The 17,575-nt window shown below is 34.8% G+C and overlaps 1 protein-coding gene across 1 annotated transcript; it reads right to left on the bottom strand.

The window, feature by feature from the left end:
• Positions 1-10,783: 10,783 nt before the first annotated feature.
• Positions 10,784-13,693, bottom strand: LOC106712771 (nucleolar protein 58). The gene is made up of 5 exons (XM_014505412.2): positions 13,532-13,693; positions 13,122-13,198; positions 11,673-12,821; positions 11,266-11,395; positions 10,784-11,079 (listed from the first exon to the last, which is right to left on the bottom strand). The coding sequence occupies exons 1-5, from the start codon at positions 13,574-13,576 to the stop codon at positions 10,846-10,848; spliced, it is 1,635 nt and encodes a 544-aa protein (XP_014360898.2). The 5' UTR covers positions 13,577-13,693; the 3' UTR covers positions 10,784-10,845.
• Positions 13,694-17,575: the final 3,882 nt, after the last annotated feature.

The following is a 17,575-nucleotide window of genomic DNA, read 5'->3' as shown; positions in this document are numbered from 1 at the left end:
ATTTAACGAGATTAGCCGAGAACAATTCGACTCTTCTAGCCCGCATCGTCGCTGAGCCTGCTCCGACCTCGCAGTCGTTACTGTTTATGATACTGTTACGGAAACCATTTTACAACATTGAGATTTTAAAGAAAACAATAAAATACTTTTTCCAGAATGCAATAGATTTAAAGAAGTAATATCGTTTTATTTATTTCAATGTTCATCAGTTACAACAAATGGTAGCGCGCGTCCGGCGGACAATGAGACGATAGCGACAGGGGAGGTAGAGCGGAGGCGACGACTGAATGCAGTAAAACTAAAAGAGCAGAGCTTTAAATAAATAAGTGGAGACGAGCAGGAGCAGGAGTTGAGCAATCGCTTCCGTCACGACCCGCTGCTGTTGAAAAAACACTCGCAAATAAACTGAGAACAACTGTAGAGGTTAGATTGCTTTATGTTTGGTTTCATTTATTACTGTATTATTAAAGTGTAGTAGACGTGTACATGATAAAGTTTGATTTATTGCAATATTCACTGTATCATAGAATAATATTTAGGTGTCTTCATCCTTGTTATTTTGTAAAAAACAGTAGGAATACTCCTTCAGGTTCACTTTCTTCCTTTCTCTTTTACAATCGACGAACAGCTATGGTTATTTTATTTCAGATGGCTTTCCTAGTTCAACCTTGAAAAAAATAGTGTTTGATTAATAATAGTATTTAAAATGAGTGTTAATGCCATCGTATCTTAAACGTAAAGACAATTCAGCTCCAGCACGTTGTAATTATGTGTAAGAAACACACGACTAGTTCTCCATTTTGTTTGTACTGCGAACATTTGCTAGCGAAGTTTGTTTGTGTTACACTTAATTGTAGTCTGATTTCACCTGCTGCTCTCACTATCTGTATTGTTTAATACTATATGAGAACATTCTATATATTTGTAAGGTACAAGTTAACTCACGGATATTTATTATAACCAGAGCTGGGCATTAACTCGTTAATCCGTTAATCGTTAATTAACGAAGTTAACATTTTGCTTAACGGATTAACTTTTAAGTTAACTTCAAAAAGTGTTAACGCTTTTGTTAACTTCCGTTAAACTCAACTTCCGTTAATAAAAGTCCGTTAATCGTTAAATTAGAATCTAGAGACGTGCTGTCATTTTGTTTAAATTACGCATCAAGCCACGCTCGTAAGTTCAGCTATGTTGGGCGACTGTCGGCGTCTCGAATGGTGAACGAACGAGTTGATAATTGATATATGTGAAGTTCAAGCGAAGAAGTCAGAGCGTTCGGGAAAGACGTGACCAACAGGACAAAATCAAAAGAAGGTTCGAAATAGTATATTTCATTACGAGTATATAAAAGCATGAGTATGTAATAGCCCACATTCCGAACGCTCGTCGTCCCTGCAATACGCCACTTTTTGAGCAACTGTATTAAAACACTTTTTTACTCATGCTTATTCTTTAGCTTTTCCAAGCTCGTGCGTTCTCTTTCCCAACTGTCAAATTATTGTCTGTTAAAAAGAAAAACCAACCACCAAGTTTTTACAAAAAAAAAAATTATTGAGGTTTTTATAATTCACGCAAATATTTCTAAAAAGAAGCTACTTATTTGTTACAATATGAGATTTAGTGATTTGATTCAATGAATTAGGTTAGGTTTCATTTTATTTCATCTCATTAAATTTCATTTTCATTTCATATCAACAAAAATAATCTACTGAAGACTTGGCTGTTTGGGCATAGTTCCCTTTGCCTACCCAGAATGGGTGAAGAAAACAAAAAAAAAATCTCTGTTTTCTTTTACGGGTGGCGCCATTTTCCAAACATTTTAGTTAGATGAGTTTATTGTTTTTTATTATTCAATTAAATTGCTTCATTTTTTCAGTTATTTAGTACACGTGTGAAACTGTCATTACAACTTGTTCTAACTGTCAACCCTCACCTTCGGCTGCGCCTCGGCTCGGGTAGACATTTATCGGAACATTTGCAATGACAGGCTTTCCGCACTCGTAATGAAATATACTATAATGCATTCATACTTGTCTCTAATACTAATGTGTACATTCTATAAATGTATAGTCAAATTACTATTTTTAACAAATGTCGCCACATAAGTTTGAAATTAGTATGTATACTTTTGGTATGGTTAACTGTTAACGATTAACTTTAACTTGCGTTAAATTTTCGAGAATTTAACGCTTTAACGATTAACGAAGTTAATTTTTTAATTAACGAATTAACGATTAACGAAGTTAACTTTTCAATTAACTGTGCCCACCTGTGATTATAACTTTCTATTTAATTTATAATTCACCGAGATAATTTAAGTTTCCATAATCGACTATACGTTATATTTAATTAAAGATTTAATCCTTTCGTAGATATTATAATTTTAATTAATATACTCGTAGATATAGTCCGTTAGTTACTTAGTACTTTGATATTAAATACATATAATTTAAGTTCCATTATGCCGGTACAATATATGTAGTAGTATTACAGGATGTTCACGTAGATTAGCGGCCGACAATGTCGGGGTTGTGGGGTGCTATTATTCCAGCTTCGATCCAACCGGTCCGACATACGCGCCGCTATATCTCTCGCATTTTTTTAACTTAAATACACAAGATGGTATGGATTAACTTAGGATACTTAGTACAGATACAAGAAAAGCATTTTCAGACGTGACTCAATCTGCGTGAAATTTTGATTATTATCTGATTGTGATGATCCTGGTGACAAAAATGACTAGTAATGTTCTTAGTTCAAAATAAGAAATGAAAGCTGAGTTATACAATATTATCGAAACAATATGTTGTAATGCAAGGAAACTATTATAAAACACACTTCATTCTGCTGCAGCAGCGAGCTGGTGTTATGAAACAATTCGAGAGCTTTCTAGCGTATGTTAATATACGTCGCCTGTACTTCTCACTACTTCACATGAAAACTTATTAAAGTTTCCTACAAAGACAAATTTGAGCTCTTCATTAAGAAAATCGGCGTCTCAAGTCTGACAATCAAAGATACAACGATTCCTGGTTATCTGATGGAAAAATTCATACGAGTGACTTATATAAACCTTAACTTCTTAACTATAAAACTTAGGTAAGTAGCTAGTTACAATAACGCACCATTCTATGCATTACGAATAAAACGTGGTTCATAACGTCAACTCTATTATATAGCAAAGTTAACCGGGACTATGTACCATTATTTTGACGTTTTGCCAAATATTTAGAATCTTTCTTCTCTCCAACGGAGCGGAAAATATCGTAAATCTTGTTTAATCTGATATTGTATTACATGTGTACATTGCTGGTTGTATCAGGAGGCTGGACGCAGTGACTCGCAAGCTACAAATATTTCAGGGCCAGCGCGCGCTGTAGCGTAATGTTAGAGCGGCATTGTGTGCCTCATAGATAAAACTACAAACAAACTACCGCACGATACGTGGAGACAACTGATTTATCGAACATAGTACACACAAAATAACAAAAAAAACAAATGTAAATTTGACTATATACCTATACATAAAACATAATGTTGTGACTGAAAATCGTTTTCAATGTCCTCATGTCGAGTAGTTCTTTACGCTACGTAATTATTAACGCCACATGTCATTCAATTGGTCATATAAAAATTAACTCACGTTTTTATTCAGCGCAAAAAAAAACAGCTTGTGTTTTATATTTGAAAACAAAAATACTGTTACTATGAATTAAGAATGAAAGAAAAAGGTTAAAGGAAAGAGAAAACAGTATGATTTAAGTGTCAGTCGGTCGCGATCACATTAGGTATATTATGAACACCGGCTCCGTACATTATTCTTACAAAATGAGTTATATTTCAGCTTGACAATACTGAAAATAGTTTATTCCGCACGTCTCCTATTAATACTTCCGGTTGGAATTTTGATTTATTACGTTACCATAATGAATAAGTTTACTTAGATCCATTTTGTGTACTTTTAACTTCATAGACAAATAAAATATTGAAAATCATGTAGAAAATCCGATCCTTTTTCATTATCATTAGTTTTTTTTAAATAAGAGTTCTTATTTAAAAGTGTAGAATGAGTCACAAGTGGAACATGCCAAATCTGAGTTACTTCTGTGTGTAAGTTAATCGCGAAGAGATGTTCACAATCTCCCGGTGCGTCCCAAACGAGTCGTTTCGTAAATTTCTTCCCTCCATTACGCCCCGACCCTGCGCGATGTGGCGTGGTATGGCCCTGCCCTGCTCTGCCCTGTCGAGGTGGATTGGAATGTATTATTTATTGTTATAACATCTTGTGCTATTCTCAGACATTATCTACTTTTGCGTTCACTTTTCGAGTCACGTAAATGAAAGGGACATTATGAGTAAATGTTAGTATCTATTTATTGTTCTTTGTATTGCGAAAACATATTTTTTGTAGTAGTTAGTACGTTATTACCAAACTTACACACAACAAATCGGAGTTAAATGAATGGAAAGTTTTTTTAACTATTAGAAAATAAACTAACTTGAATGGAATAGAGTATAGAGAGAAGAAAATTATCACATAAGCTGTGGTTCAAGTGAGAGGTAAAACTAAATATAATTTGTCAATTAAAAAGTATGCTTTGCCCGACAGAGGGCGCTGCGCTACGCCGCAGTACATTACTCATTCCGACATTCGCTGTCGGTCGTTTCAGGCAGTTATTCGATTTTGCGACGCCAAAAGAGACTAATGAAGTTCGAAATGCTGGAGCCGAAGTCCTCTGAAATATTAATCGGTAGATACAGATGAAGTTATCATCTTTGCAGAATGTTTGTTAAAGCTAAAATGTGTGCTTTTTATGATTATGTAGAGAAAATGGTCAAATATCCAACAAGGAAGCATATAATCTCGATAAACGATTAAGTCCGAGAAAGAATTGAGGAGACAGGGGCGAAATTGTAAAAAATGAAGTTGTGCTGCGAGCGCGGGAAGTTGAAGCATTAAACAAAAGATATTCCATTTGCAGCAGCTCAAGTGTTGCCATAATTAAAGTGCGCTGTCCGCTGTCGCTGCCGCTCCCGCTCCCGCTCCCGCTCGGTAATTACATTGCGAGGCACACTTACACCGTCTTCGCAGATTCTTTTCTTGGAAATGTTTCCATTATTTGCTTATAGCGCAATTCTTCTTAAACAGTTATTTAACTAGTTCTTCGTCTTCTTAAATAAATAATATCACAAATTGGATTACATTTGCGTTCTTCGCAAATTTTATTTCACTCTAAGTTTCGGTTGGTTGTTTTAATGCAATTTTCATTGTCCTTTCCGTATTTATGCGTTTCCATGAAACTACTAGACAGATAAATGTAATTTTTTTCATTTGGAACATAATATGTAGGCGTCTTGATTTGTTTAATATTTAACATCAAGCTGCAGCTTAGTAACGTCTTTACTTTCCCTTTGATAAAAAAAGATTTTGGAAACGAGCAGGAAAATGTAAGCAAGGTGCGTTATCTCAATATATTTTGTCAATATTTGTCAGCAGGCGGTCGCCGGGGAGCCGGCCTACTTCTACCGTAATCGTGTTTTAAAATGTTTCCCCTGTGCCGCCTCGGGAGAGGAAACGCGCTCGCTTTGACTTAATCATACACGTTAAGAAATTCGACAAAAACATTGCTTCGTGGTTTTTGGCGTTCCATTTATATCAGAATTGCAAAAATGAGCGAAATTTTTGTTTTGTTCTTTAACTTGAAAAAATATGTAAATTCTATTCATCAAAGAGCAAAGGACAAGGAACGAATGAAAGATAAAAATAAAGGCTGTGGTAAAGTTGGCAACGACGCGACGCGACTTGTGCGGTGCGGTGCTAAGGGAACGTCGCCGCTTAATGAATTGTTACCGACACAATTCGCCAGCTCTAACTTTAATTCACTTTTATTTTATATCAAGTTATAAAATGTTTATATTTTTAAATATTTTATCAATACGCACTCTTATTAAAAAAACACGTAAAATGTTCAAAACATTAATATTTTACATATTACGTATATCGTTTTGCCTTGTTTATATTAGGTGTAACACACAATGTGCATTTTTTTTAAATCTTATCTTTTCTTCGTGTTTTTTACTTACATTTTCTCTAAGCAAATTCCCAAGCTCCCTCCGCAACGGCGGCGGGGCGCGGCGGTACCGACGTCGTCTACACTTCCCTCGCGCCGCTATTTTTTATTTACCGCCTAACGAAATACTTTTAGTGAACGCTGGGAGTGTATCATTCACTTAAGGTTATTACGTTCTCTTGAGCTTTCACAAGGAAACCATTTTGAAAGCATCGTTCCTGCCAACTCAGCTAGCCTTTGTCGGAGACGCGGCGTCTTTACGAAGGCAGCGCACTTGTAGGGAATTAGACTACCAAGAAACTTCTTATAATTGAATAGAATAATTTATATATATATTAAAGACATATTATATTAATTATTTAGGGATACGAACTTATCTAGAAGCCGATTACGGATTCAAACTGCCTCTCAGATGATCTTGTGAACCAGCGGAGTTTTGAAATGTATTTCTTTTACAGTATACTTTGATATGAATAACTCAAGCAAAATATTTGATAGATTGTGGAGCGTACAGTGAAAGTATGTTCAAATATAATGTCGATGTACGTAATTGAATTTCTGTAGCACCTTAACAGGCTGTTTCAATATTGTTAAGGTAAACAAACAAATCGTTATAGAAGTCGAACAGAACATGATTTTCTTGAATGTTATATCTTTAGTATCTTTTATAGTTTTTGACATGCAAAAACAGCATTTTTCGAAAACTATCACAAAAAAAAAATAGCTACACAAACGCGTACTCTTACTATGCACTATGCAATTCTGAAATGAAAGCTGTTCGTGAATACCAACCAGTATTGAAAATGCCCAAAAACAAGTTTACAAAAAGCAATAGACGTACATACAGGTGGACACAATACAATTGTGTGGAATGCGGAACGGATTCGTTTCGTGTAATGGCGAACGATGGATCCTCTCAGCTCGCAGCGTAGTGCACTCTGTCAATACTTTGCTTGTTTTGTTATTGAATATCGTTGCTTTCCATCCGCTATTTTTTGGTAACCTTTTGAATTTGTATTAATCATAATTACATACATGATGTCATGTTTTTTCAATCACAACCTATTTTACTTACCCTAATTTTTGTAATGAAATGAATTTCTTATTTCCGCTATGCGTGCAATTACTACAACAAAGGGATATAAAGAAAATAAAAGCGGTAACATGAGACATATTTAATCGGAATTTCGTGTGTTAGGTGCGAGCGAAATAATGGAAAAAACAGCGAATGTCCGGACAATGGGCGAGTAACGAACGCAGACACAATACAATGTTGAAAACTCGTGTGTTTACAACCGCGTGCGGTCGAGCTTGTCCAATTGTGGCCTTTGCTCAAACGAACCGTATTGATTATGAACAAAATGGATATTAAAAAGTCGCTTTTGTAAAGATGAGCAAATAGGTAATAGTAATACTTGGGAAATGTTAATCTATGCATTAGATAGATTAAAAAAAAAACTTTGCTAATGTAACTAAATTTTTTAAAAATGGTGTCTATATGTGTAAGGTACACATATAGACACCACATTTATGATGACATGAGACAAGAAGGCTTGTAACTCAACCTGCCATCAATAAAAACGTACGTTGTTCATATAGTAACAATGTAGTATACAAGCAAGTTGTCAGCGGTAATATATGGGACTCGGATATTACGTGTCACATATTTTTACAAATTTTCGCAGCCGCAGGAAATTGAAACGACTCGTTATACATACACACATACATACATACATGCGATGCGACCCAACTCACTTTAAATACCATTTCCTTTCATTCATAAATAAATAGAAAGGTTTTATTGAACTTGATAACTTTGATGTTATTTTTCCGAGTTGTCTTTATTGAAATTCTTTCTTTATGTAATATGTGGCCAACGGAATATGTAATCATCATCGTAATGTTGATGAAGTTTGCTGGTTATTAGATACGTGATGAATGAACCACAATAGATCTTCCGTTTGGATAGATTTGCGGCCACGAGCCCACACCTTTAAACGTGGAGCTATAATCTTTGTTTGTTGAGTTTCTACGTGTTGACACAGCCGCGCATATAATGGCGGAAAAAGTCGATTTTGATCCCGGAAAGATAACTTACAATGGTTTTGCGACAAATTTATCGTAAAATTTCGAAAATAATGTAATAAGGTTTCGATGGCAATTGTTAGTAATGAAATTATATAATAAGTAATATATTAACATAAGGCACTAATTTATTAAATACCACCGGAGCGAAAGATATAATTACAAAGATACTCGTAAGTAAGCGTGATATCACAGTCGCCGCCCCCCGCGGCTTTTTAAATTATGAACAAAATGGCGTCACAACAATTTGCGCCAAAAGCGCGCGAGTGATTTGTTGTTGCCCCCGAGCCGCTTACAGGCTTCGCGTACATATATAAAAATGAACAAAACAAAGTGAATTGCGTTTTGTTACATATTTTACTTTTTATTTTAATCAAATTTATGTTATCTCTCATCGAATTCAAAAAATTAAATTGAAATTTCATACATGTATTTTTTGTACCATGTACACACTTCCTCCACAAAATCTCGAGTGATAAGTTAAGCACAAAGTTAATTTAGAAAAGGTTCGTACCCTGATTGCCATTGTACAACAATTTCCCCTTAGGTATCGAACGTTAAAATTTTGTAAAATAGTTCATAAGCTTGCAAACTTTTGCATACAATTTGAAAATGATAATATTGTCGTTTAGTTTATTCCACTCATAATAAATTATAATATACGATGCAGAACACTTGACTTGGGTCTTGAACTAATGACACGTCAGGCACACGCCGCCTCCTACTCCGAACACCTTCTCAAGTGACGTCGAGTGAATACCCGCCTGCTCTGCTCCGCTCCGCTCCGTAATCTTCACATATTATCATGTTATAATATTAAATAGCAGTTTAACGTGTAAAACTATTTATATTGATCTTTGATATAAAATGTGCCATCTTCCTATACGAATGTTATCATTAATGGTTAAGCTTTGTGGCGACAGACAGAGAGATGACATCGTAACTATTTACAGCGTTGCGTCGAATGGAGGAAGCCGTAACAAATGGTAATGGCTATAAAATATCTCCTCAGATAGGTAGAATAGAGAAATTGCGATTGAAATAGAACTATAAATGGTATTTATTGCATATAGCAGCAGTTAACGATCCAAGACAGATGGCGAGCGGAGATAGTCTTAAACCTTACGCTTGCGAAAATGAATTTTAGTATTTTCATCAAGCTTAACCTCGCAAGTCTTTTGTGTCATGGAGCGACTTCAAAAAAAACAAGCAAAACCTGAATGACTACAAAATACAAAAATAATATATTATTACTATATTTTAGCAGATATAGAGAAAGGGTAATAAAAGCGACGTGTATTTTTAAGTAGGTACAGCAATGTCGTGTAGGTACGTGACTGCATCTCCACACATAAATATTATTAAAATAATTTAGCGTAACTTATTCAATGCGAGCACGTTTTCACACATTGAGTTATTGAGGCGCTCACTTGTCGTTCCGCTCTTTATGTAATTCATTCGGTCGCTTTGCAAATGCGCTCCTTCCCCCTGAACATACTGAATAAAAACATGAGATAAAATCATTTCATAAAACTCGATTTTCCCTTTGAAAATCATATTATTATATAAAATATTAAACTTAACAAAACATCATATCAAAGCATTTCTTTAATGTTCGACGTTTTTCGACTTTCAGATTACATATAAAAAAATGTGTTGTTTGCTATACTACACTTTGTAAGGTCTGGTTATTCTGCAAGTTTAATGTCTCGTCCAGACACGTGAAGCGAGACATTAAGATGAATGGAATATAAGATGTCGGCCGAGGGAACAGTGGGCAACACAGATTACTTACTGAAACTACTGCCTTGTCCCTGAAAGCTGCGCTAATCTCACTTATTGTTTAATCTACATAAATAATTGACAAGAAATAAGTATCATCTTTGAAATAAAAGTATATAAAAAGTACTTCATGATATAGATTAAGATATATGTATATAGGAGGTCAACTGCTTGATTAAAATCTACCAAATCTTAACAAGCCGAAATATATAATGTAGCGGAAGATACTCAGACACAATAGATACATGGATATTTATGTATTAAGAATAATTGTCCGTTTTTAAATAAAACAATTTTTTTTATTTTTTATAAATGCGAATGTTTAGATGTTTGTTTGAAGGTATCTCAACGGATCTCGCTGAAATTTGGTAGAGATGTAGAACATAGTCTGGAAGAACACAGACAACTTACTGTTTTTCTTAATTCCGCGCGGACAGAATCGCGGGCGACAGCTAGTACTCCATATTTATGTACTGAACTATACTGACTTATATAAGAAACTAGCTTTTACCCGCGACTCCGTTCGCGCGGAATAAAAAAAAAGCACACAAGATGAAAAAGTTCCTATGTCCGTCTCCTAGTTCTAAGCTACCTCCCCATCAATTTTCAGCTAAATCAGTTCGACCGATTTTGAGTTATAAATAGTTTAACTAACACGACTTTTTTTTATATATATATAAGATTAAATCTGTTCTTTCATGTAACAGTTTGTGCCATCTCATATTAGTCCCATTTTTTATGCTATGTTAGTCTGTTGTAGATCACCAGAAAAAAGAAATTGTAGATATTAAGTAAAAATAAAATTCCATTTGAAAATTTGAAATATTTTAATAATATCTCACACTGTGAGAACACTTTCACTTAACCTAAACATGTACTTAAACACTCACATAAACAACAGAGGTAGTTATTCTTCTTCCACTTGGGATTGTCTCTTTTTCTTTTTCTTCTTTTCACTCTTGGGCTCCTCCGGCTGAGCTTGTGACTCCTCTACTTCCGCTGCAGCTTCCTCCGCTTGTGAAACATCCATTGACTTTTTCTTCTTCTTCTTTTTCTTTTCAGGGACACCGTCTATGCCATTGTCAAGTTGATCTTGTGATTCCTCTTGAGGTTCCGTCTTAATCTTCTTTTTCGGTTTCACCTGAAAAATTAATTTTTTTAAAAATTTAAAATTCTCAACATTTTAACTTAAGATATCAAATTAAACTTTTTTAGTTGGATCTCAAGTTGACCCAGCATCAGAAGAAAGAGGAAAGAGAATTTGTTAATATGAAACAAGTAAACATTATTGTTGATATAGTCAAACGTTGTGTAATAAACAACTTACATCTTCGGCACCATCTTCCAGCTTCACCCTCTTTGTTGCTACCTCTTCATCCTCTTCTGGAGAATGTTCTCTCTTGATAGTCTTCTTGCCAAGTGTGCTGTCCGCACCTACAGGGTATTGGAACTTCTCTCTGTAACAAAATATTTGTTATGTATTTGTTCGCACGGAATTAAAAAAAAACTTAATTAGTAGCCTACATGTTCTTCATCAATGCCAAATTTCACCAAGATCCGTTAAGCCATTCTCTAGATACCTTCTAACAAACATCCATCCATCCATCTATGCATCTGAACTTTCGCACTTATAATATTAGTAAGGTGTGAAGTTTTTGTATTGGCACTAATACTGTAAAGGGGTTCGTAAATGTTAAATAATTCTTAAACTTGATAATAGTAAGATATACTCACGTTTTACTGTGATATTTTTCGAATTTCGCCTTAGCCTTGGCGGTGCCACTGATCCTCCTCAGGTTTCCTTCTTCCAACAGCCTAAGTTTATTTTCTAACTTAACTTTGTGTTCTGCTCCAAGCTCAAATGATACATCATCACCAAACGCATCCACTCTGGTGACGAGGGCTGCCTTGGCTGCCAGCATACGGGACATCTTGCCCTTGTTCTTGGTACTGCACTGACCCACCAGCTGGGCGTGATATATCAAACCATACTTAGGGGTGTCCTTTTTAGTTTTTAGAGCTCTGAATAAAGCTTTCTCGGCACCAAATATTTGGATTGTGGATGCGGGATGTTTGGCTAAATTCATCAGTGAACCCGCATGGGCTATCAGTCTCGCCCCAATATGTTCTCCAATCAACACAGTTAGGTTAGGAGCCATGGCCATCATACGGGCTTTAAGGTAGTCAGTTAAATGTGTTCTGTAGTCAGTTATTGATATAATTTCGTCACATAGGTTCTGGATATTCATGATATCATCATCCGATATCTCGGTGCCCATTGATATTTCTGCAGCTTCCTTAACTTTTTCTTCCAAATCTTCAGGTAAAATGTCCGATAGATCAGTCTTAGAGGCATTATCTCGAGTTCCAATAAGTTTTACTATTTTGACAAATAATGTGTTGTCTGTAATAATTTTACCTAGTTCAGGGAAATGCCAGCCGTACCATTCTCGACATCTCATTACGTAATTATTTAGTTCTTTGTCCAAATCATCTAGGAGGCATTGAGCTTGGACTATCATTGTGTCTATTTTATCCGGGGAGAATTTCAACTTGTATCGCGATAGGGAATGGGCCAGACCCAAGGCCATGGCAGTCATCTCCTTTTTTGGCAGACCTGTGAGCAAGCTGTCCATTTGTGAACGGATACATCTCATCAGTTCTTGCACATTGCTGTTGGAGACACATTGTAAATCAAACTTTTCCTTTATGGCACTGCCGAGCTTGGCATCTCCTACCAGTAGTTGATCCTGGATCTCCTTACATACATACTTCTTAAGAGCTTTCTTGAGGGTTTTAGAAAGCTTTCCTTCTATAGCTGCTGTGGTAGCAGCTAATGCTTCAGTGGTATCTTCAAATTTGATGAAATTCTTTAATTTTACTCTGAAAAAATTTGATTAAATGTATAAAAAGTTCTAGATAGTATGAAATTTACTAAAAACAATAAAATTGTGCTAGTGGTACAATGAATACAAATATTAAATAATTTATAATGAAATGAGGTTTTTTTAGTGTAAAGATATTTGAAATATATACTAATTATCTTCTGTTGGATTACTTAATGTATTATACAATTATATATTTTGATAAAGTTAAAAACAAATCATAAATATTTAGAATGTCTACAAATATCAGCAAGCTATAAATAGGTATTAATATGTTATGTAAAATGAAACTACTAACACAGAGGAAGCACCTTCGGGAGTGTTAAACTCTTGATACAAGTCATCAATTTGTGACAGCTTGGATTCATCTAGTAACTGCAACAAACAAAAAATTGTATTCCACACAAGGCAACCTATTTTTAAGGCACTTGTAACTGATTAGATTAACACGGAATATTAGTCCCATTTAAACTGATTAAAATTTAATTTTTATAAATTTATTATTCGTTGATAACGGCAGTCTCGTACTGGTACCAAACATTAAGAGTGTAAGTGTTTTTTTAATTATAATGAAATTGAGATTCAAATGAAATTCATATTATGAGTAAATTTATACAGTTACTTATGTTTTGACTATATTTTATAGTAAATTTTGTGTAGACGCTACAAATGCTACGTAGGTTAGAATCAACACGTGTTATCACTTACCTTGAAAATGGCATAACCCGCCGATGTTTCAAATAGAACCAACATTTTACACGATTGAATGCACTTTTCTTAATACATAAAACAAATTTTCTTCTGCTCTAATAACTAATTTAATTAAATTTTGAATTCTGGCAGGACGCTAACCATTGCGGAGGCCTGCTTATTTGACGTTTGAGATATAAGTTGCCAGTATTATTGCCTTGAAAGATGACGTAGTTGCCATAAAAAAAATACGCCAAATTAAAATAAAAGTTAACATATCCAAATAAATTAAAATTAAGTAACATCCGACACTAATAGATCATCAGTATCGTATATGCTTTGTGGTTATATAATCTAACATAACCTACCTGAATAGATAATTGTAAGCCACGTACTGGTTTAAATCGATATGAACCAGTTTTATGTTTTCTGTATGTTATTCTATTCAATGTCTATACATACTATTTTTTTTATATTTTTTTAATATAACCAAATTCAAAACTAATACCTTCTCAGACATTATAGCTAGATACGCAGTAAAATGTACTAAGTTTTGTTTCACTTGCCATAGTAGCCAATAGGTTATTACAAATTTCATTAACTGGAGTCTGTACCGATATTGAAAGAAAGCCAGACTAAATGTGGCACGTTACTGCTAATTGTTTTGAAACTGCCAAAATATAGAAATTAAAAATAAAAAGTAAGTAAGATAAGCTGTCGCCCGCGACCCCGTAGCCTATGTGTTCTTTTAACTTTTTACATCTACGCCAAATTTCATCAAGATCCGTTGAGCCGCTCCGGAGGTACCTTCAAATAAACATCCATCCACCCATCTAAACATTCACATTTATAATATCAGTAAGATTATGAGAAGAAATAGCAACATAATATTATTACGTTATGTCCGGTTCCAGACAAGCGTAACGGACATACAAGCCGAATGTTTGTCCTACTTCATTATGTTAGTTCCCGTCTGCCGACTGAGGACAGACAAAGTAAACCGTCACTATTCGGATTGGTTTACACTAAGATCAACTGACGCCGAAAGCACATGAGGTTACATTTATATAACTACTAGTATTTCGTTGTATTTTTAGTAACAATGATTTGGATTTATTTGGTGTTTTATTAATATTATTTTTCGTTGTCGTGTATATTGATTATTTCGACGAGAACGTTTTTTCTTTGTTTCACATAAAATGGAATGCAATATGACACTCATTATATTTACATGAGTCATCTTAATTTCCTGCGGCAGGAAAACATCGTGGATATATTCGTTCCCTATCCCCTAAATATCCATCTCTTGTACATTACCCCTGTCAAGTCATTATATAACTAATCTATATTGACAGCAGTGAGTATGGATTACCCTTTAAATGTTCCTTTATTATTTACTAGCACTTGCCCGGGACTTTGTCCGCGCTGATTTGAAAAATATAGTAATAAATATAGCTTACATCAACCGAGGATAGTGTAGCTTCACAACACGAATGAAAGAGTTTTTCAAATCGTTTTAGTAGTTTCAGAGGCTGTTTAATGTAAAAAAACAATAAATTCATTCCTCTTTATAATATTAGTATAGATCATTTTTTAACTTAGAGTTAATTGCAGGTCACTTGCTCATTTGCTTCATACAATAAGAAATAGTGCATTTTTACCGATAAAGCTTTCAAGTGTTAATACATTCAGCAGATTGTCAACGCGGAGTTTTTTTGTATTGTATTGTGTATTGTACACACAAATAAATCACTCAGGCAGCCTCCATCAATGGTATTTATATTCCGCAGGGCATATTGAGCTGATCGCTTTGAATCAGGCTTTCTGTAAGAGGCGCGAAGGCGCGCACTAGCGCCACCGCCGCAGGCATGGCAATCTGCTGAGCTGAATGGAATATAGATAATAATATGTGGAACGGAATCCATTAGGCGCTCGTGAGAACTTCGACGTGCATGCGAAGGACGTGCGTCTACTTTATCGAAATATTTGTACATGGTGACGTAGTCTTATGATTATTTCTCAAGCTACTATGTACATAAATTACTGACTTAAGTACATTTTTATTAAAGGTATCCTCTGCTTAAGGCAATGTTGGCTCACGCTACATGATGTCGTAACATTGAGAGTAACCACCATGTTCTCTTAAATTTTGTAAACAGATCTGGTACATTTTTAATTAGGTTTAGCCATTTCAGTAAAAATAAAGATTTTTATTTGTGGAGCGTATACGAGATACTTAACTCTGTGGTCGCTGCGGCCACAACGTTTTGATATTTATCGCTTTGTTAATGTTGCAGCTCGCGTTTTACTGTCGAAAACAGTTTTCAAAAGAAGCTGTTGCTTTTTATTAGCGTCATGAAACGGCGGCAGAACTGGACTCCTAAAAGATATGGCTCCTACCGGAAGTGTCTATCTCGGCTATTTATTACCTGCTTTTCCTGAAACTTAAGCTTTTACGTTAACGTTCAATGTTATATCATTTAATATATGACTGCCCGTATGTGCACTTCCAAGCGCAGTACATAATAAAATGTTAGTAAATAGAAACGAGTTATAGCAGTCACTTTTAAAAACCGTTTCCGTAACTATTTTTATTTTATTTTGGTATTAATGTAAACTTTATATGTACATTGTGTTTTTCCATATTTTTAGTAATCCCCGTTCTTTCTCTTTGGCCTCTCTCAGCCTCGTAACGTAAATAAAATTGTAAACATTTGTTTTTTTATATTTGTTCAGTCCCCGCTGTGTGCTCAGCACTCGTTACATTTCATTTTATTTCGCGTTAACAATATACATTAATAAGCAAAATTTTCAGTGTAGGTACTTGATTTAATAAAAGGCTTCTCGCGTCAACACATAAAGTTAAAATTGTCAATGTAAATGCAATCTTGTCCATAAGTAAGCAGGGACAAATTGCATTAAGTCGTGGCAGAGAGGTACCGGCGGCGGAGGCGGAGGCATCCATCTTGGTCGGGGTGAAGGCGCGTTGTTTGCGGGTGTAATTTACGTCGAGTCGCCAGTTTTGTCGCGCCACTTCTTTCTTTCTTTCTTTCTTTCCACTGCTTGCTGAACAATGGGACCCAATATAACCTTAATTTAAACTCTATCACAGACTTGTAGAGCTTACATTGGTTTGTGAAGGTGTAAATGGTTTTATCCACAGGTGGGCACAGTTAATCGAAAAGTTAACTTCGTTAATCGTTAATTCGTTAATTAAAAAATTAACTTCGTTAATCGTTAAAGCGTTAAATTCTCGAAAATTTAACGCAAGTTAAAGTTAATCGTTAACAGTTAACCATACCAAAATTATACATACTAATTTTACACTTATTGTGGCGACACATCTTTAAAATAGTAATTTGACTATACATTCTATAACACATTAGTATAAGAGACAAGTATGAATGCATTATAGTATATTTCACTACGAGTGCGGAAAGCCTGTCATTGCAAAGAGTTCTTACAAATGTCTAGCCGAGGCGCAGCCGAAGGTGATTGTCGACAGTGGGAACAAGTTGTAATAACAGTTCCGCACGTGTACTAAACAACTATTTTTAATACAGTTGCGAAAAAATTAAGCAATTTAAAAGAATAATAAAAAAACAGTAAACTCAACTAACTAAAATGTTTGAAAAATGGCGCCAACCGTAAAAGAATACAAACAAAGATTTTTTTTGTTTTCTTCACCCGTTCTGGGTAGGCAAAGGGAACTATGCCCAAACGGCCAAGTCTTCAATAGATTATTTTTATTGATATGAAATGAAAATGAAATTTAATGAGATGGAATAAAATGAAACCTAACCTAATTCATTGAATCAAATAATTAAATCTGATATTGTAACCTATTAGGAGCTTCTTTTTAGAAATATTTGCATGAATCATAAAAACTTCAATGATTTTTTTTGTAAAAACTTCGTGGTTGGTTTTTTCTTTATAATAGACATTATTTTGACAGTTGGGAAAGAGAAGGCACGAGTTTGGAAAAGCTAAAGAAAAAGCACGAGTAAAAAAGTGTTTTAATACAGTTGCTCAAAAAGTGGCGTATTGCAGGGACTAAGAGCG

Source organism: Papilio machaon, chromosome 1 (assembly GCF_912999745.1).
Source record: "Papilio machaon chromosome 1, ilPapMach1.1, whole genome shotgun sequence".
Taxonomy (NCBI): domain Eukaryota; kingdom Metazoa; phylum Arthropoda; class Insecta; order Lepidoptera; family Papilionidae; genus Papilio; species Papilio machaon.
Note: the sequence above shows the minus strand (reverse complement) of the source record. Positions and strands in the feature narration are given on the sequence as shown.